Source organism: Nanorana parkeri, unplaced genomic scaffold (genome assembly GCF_000935625.1).
Source record: "Nanorana parkeri isolate BGI_ZX_2015 unplaced genomic scaffold, ASM93562v1 scaffold1335, whole genome shotgun sequence".
Taxonomy (NCBI): domain Eukaryota; kingdom Metazoa; phylum Chordata; class Amphibia; order Anura; family Dicroglossidae; genus Nanorana; species Nanorana parkeri.
In genome coordinates, this window is record NW_017307603.1 from 348234 (window position 1) to 352213 (window position 3980).

The window sequence follows — 3980 nt, forward strand, 5'->3', positions numbered from 1 at the left end:
ATATATATATATAATGCACCGATACCATTTTTCCAAGTGCCAGTACTGATACTTGTCCAAATCCTCACAAATACAAAACACTGCAGACTAATGATTTCAGAACTGTGGTGAAGCGCCAGAGCTAGGTCCCATCTGCTGCAGTCCTGGTAGTTCTCGTGAAAATGCCAAGTATCGGCACTTGTATCTGAACATCCCTAATTTGAGTGCTCCCTAGACAAAATTTCCACCAACTTGTACAATCTCTGCTGACTCCCTGGCAACGTCTGTTGAGAATTGGGCTTATGCAAACTTTTGGTGCCTTTCCCATCCTAATAAAACTCAGTAACTTGTTACTCCAGAACGCAGTTCCCTTTCTTGTGTAGACTTAGCCCTGGGAACTTGAGCAATTCTCCCCTACATCCAATCTGATTACATGCAACCAAAGAAAATTTCAGACCGCTCCCCTTTAGTAGTTATAGTTGCTCCCAGACATCCGGGTAGCAATGTTGATTGGCGTCCTAATCCCTGTTGGTTATCCCTCTTCATGTCTCATGAATCTGTCTTTCCTTATAACCACTTTTGCTGCCTCTGCCATGCAAGGTATAATTTGGTATACACTGAAAGCATATTTGAGGGCTTTCTCATTAAGAAAGTTAACTCAATAAGGACTGCCACTAAATGTGAGGATGAACAAATCAGTAGAATTGTCTTGGAGGCTGAAACAAGGTATATGGGAGACCCTATTCCCACCCACCAGGTAACCTGGCTGGAGGCACAGAATACATTGCAGCATCTAATTTCACAGCAACATAAGCAATTCTTCAGGTTCTAAGGTTCACTACACCTGCACTGAATTGCAGTACTTCCTGAAGCATATTACTCTTCCATTTTAACTGCAGCTGATCGAACTTTGCTAGACGTCCGTCGCTCCAGGAATTGGCAACAGTGGTAGCCAGTATCCAGAATTGTAGGGCTCTTGGAGTGGACGGCTTTCCTATTGAAATTTCCTCTAGTACTGTCCTAAGCTGAGGAGGTATTGGGATGGGGTGGAGAAACTCTTAATGTTTATTTTTGGTACACATTTTAAGGTTGACCACCCTTGCCTGCACTTTGATTCTTGCTTACTTAATGATTATACCTACAATCTCTAGATCATTGTTTGTTGCTTGCAGGATGTTGGCTATAAAATGGGTTTCTACAACATCCCCTTCCTTTCAGGTTGACCTGCCTACCCACCAACATGCATGAAAAACATAGGATCAGTTACAGCCAAAGACAACAAAACTCATTTCCTACAAGATGTATAAATGTCACCTATTACAGAAGGGGGTAGATACATTTACTGGTAAAGGACATAACTCATTTAACCAAATCTGAAAACAATTATCTAAAGAGGCATTAATGGTTGCAGGAAAACTTTCACCGGTAGCTCACTTAAAAAAAAAAAACTATCTGAAAAAAGCCATTACCTTGTATTTCCCAGGGTTCTTCAGAGCACAGATTAAAGCACCGTGGCCCCCCATGGAATGTCCAAAAATAGAAATTCTGTCTGGGTTTGTTGGGAAATTTCCATTTATGAGCTGCGGAAGCTAGAAAAAGAAAACAATTTATATTATATCCAGTTTTTTCAACCATACCTCATTCTCACTGTACATTAGGGCTGCAACCAACTAATTGATTAATCGATAATATTTGATAATGAGGATAGTTGTCAACTATTCTCATTGTCGATTAGTTGGTTGGATTCCCTAGCTCTCTCCTCCAAGCTGGGAGGATGGCACAGAAAGCAGTGGGTGGGCGCAATAGCCAACCTGCTATTGGTTATTGCAATTTGAAATGGCCAATAGCAGGCTGGCTGTTGCACCAGCCCACTACCTGCTGTATTTACATTCATATATCAGGGGAAAAGGTAATTTTCGGTTTAGGCCTGACAAATTCTGCTGCAGGAGGTGCGTTGCAGTCCCAATCATTTCAATGGCACCCCCAAACGCTCCTTCCACCCAGTGTGATTGTCAACCTCTATGAATAAGCCTATCTGTGCAACTCGTTAGAGGATTTCGGTGTACTGGGGGTTTGCAGTGTTGGTGTATATTCACATATTGACATTTCATTGTGGATTTTAATAAAGCTTGGATTATTATTGGCGATTTTAGGATTGCGGTCTGTTTGGACACTGTAATGTCATTGCAGACCGAGAAGTATCAGCAGGCATTTTATGTGACATCCCACAGTGACAATATGGATAAAACAACAGACTTGTTTACAATCAGCTCCTGAGTGAAAATATTGCCTTCTGCAGCCATTTAGGTTATGAAATGTATACAAAAGGTGTACTAGCTTCTAAAGTATGAAAAGAGCAATATTTTCTAAGATGGAATTTGTTAAGTATGAAGTAGCTAGATTACCTCTTCCACTACGTAAGAATACATTCTATAGTTAGTTTTCCATGGCTCCTCGGTGGCATTAACATAGAAGCCAGCACCGGTACCAAAATCCCAACTTTCCTCTTCTCCATCAATATTGCAGCCACCTGAAATAGAGAAAAACTTAGCTTTTGACTGTAGCTATCCAATATAATCAGCCTTACTATTAGAAAGCAACTTTGTCACCAAATAAAATACTAGCCGTGTTAGTGACCAAGGTATATGGTAATAAGAAGTCATCAAGAATCAAGTGATGTTTTGTTTTTCTTTACTGTAAGAAACCATTGATTAAGAAGGTCATCTCTACATGTGTAAAACGCCATCAGGTACAAGGCCACCCATCTCTCTGTTTAACTGAAGCATACAGAATTCACAAAACCCTTTATTCCTGGGCTACATTCTGACAAACCCAAAAGAATGCAATCTGTAGTTATTAAAAGGTTACAAGACAAGTTTTGGAATGTGCATGCTAGCTGGTCAAATCACATAAGACTAAAAGAGCTTGTTGAACCTCACAGACACACGGTCTCTCCCTTTTCTTTTTCTTTTAAGTATTCCTCTCTCTCTGTTCTAAGTTCTAACCCTTCTCCACCCCTTAAAAAGTTTTAGTTAGAATACTGCTTTAATATCTATGAACATTTTTACAAACACTATCACCAAGTCCTTTCATGAGATTATGGGGAAATGACCACAATTTTGCACAGAAAGCTTGTTCATATCTCAGGAACAATGAGGCATATCAAAGGAATAATGCCACATTTAGTATGCTACAGTTGTGTGAAAAAGAAAGTATGCCCCCTTTGAATACAATGGTTTTACATATCAGGACATAAGAATCATCTGGTCCTTAGCAGGTCTTAAAATTAGGTAAACACGACCTCAGATGAACAACACCACAAGACATATTACTTCATGTCATTATTTATTTCACAAACAAAGCCAAAATGGAGAAGCCAGAATACAAAACCTACGTGGACTGGTGTCAGGTGCCACCAAGATCAGGCCATTTTCTGAAGCAGCTTGATGGAAGGCAGTCTTTGTGATAAAGTTTTGTTCAGTACACGTTAGCCCTAAAAATTAAGTCATGACAGATTATCTCAAATGTTAAAAACAAATACCTAGCATATAGCACTTGTGACTCGATATATTTGGAATATGCACATAAACAAGTATCACAGAAAGACAATGGCATCATTTGTTGCAATAAAATACAGCTTGTTTGATAACCGTTTTTAACTGACAAAGAGTAGTCCATCCTAACGGAGATTCCCAAATACCAATCTGTAACATTGATATAAATAGAGGTATTTGGGGGCAGGATGATATTGTACACACTGCTGAACAATGGATGCTGAACTGCTGAACAATGCCTTTAAAGCTGAACAATGGATATCCGTAAAAAAGCAAGTTTGCACCCTCTTATGCCAACGTTGTTATTGGAGCCTGGGAGCACACCTATATTAACAATAAGATATGTTCAGATCTTATTTATCTGCTTATTCATGTAGGGTGGTTTAGGGGAGGCTCCCCCCCACATTTAAAATAATATACCCCCACAAAGAAATACACTCTTCCCCC

The 3980-nt window shown here is 39.6% G+C and overlaps 1 protein-coding gene across 2 annotated transcripts in view; it reads right to left on the reverse strand.

The window, feature by feature from the left end:
* ESD (esterase D) overlaps nt 1-3980 on the reverse strand; it is a 20890-nt gene that overhangs the window by 9492 nt on the left and 7418 nt on the right. For both annotated transcript variants that reach the window (XM_018569438.1, XM_018569439.1), the window contains 3 exons: nt 3374-3472; nt 2385-2509; nt 1449-1568 (listed from right to left, as the gene is read on the reverse strand). In XM_018569438.1, the coding sequence (XP_018424940.1) occupies nt 1449-1568; nt 2385-2509; nt 3374-3472 (344 nt within the window). The remainder of the gene's footprint in view (nt 1-1448; nt 1569-2384; nt 2510-3373; nt 3473-3980) is intronic.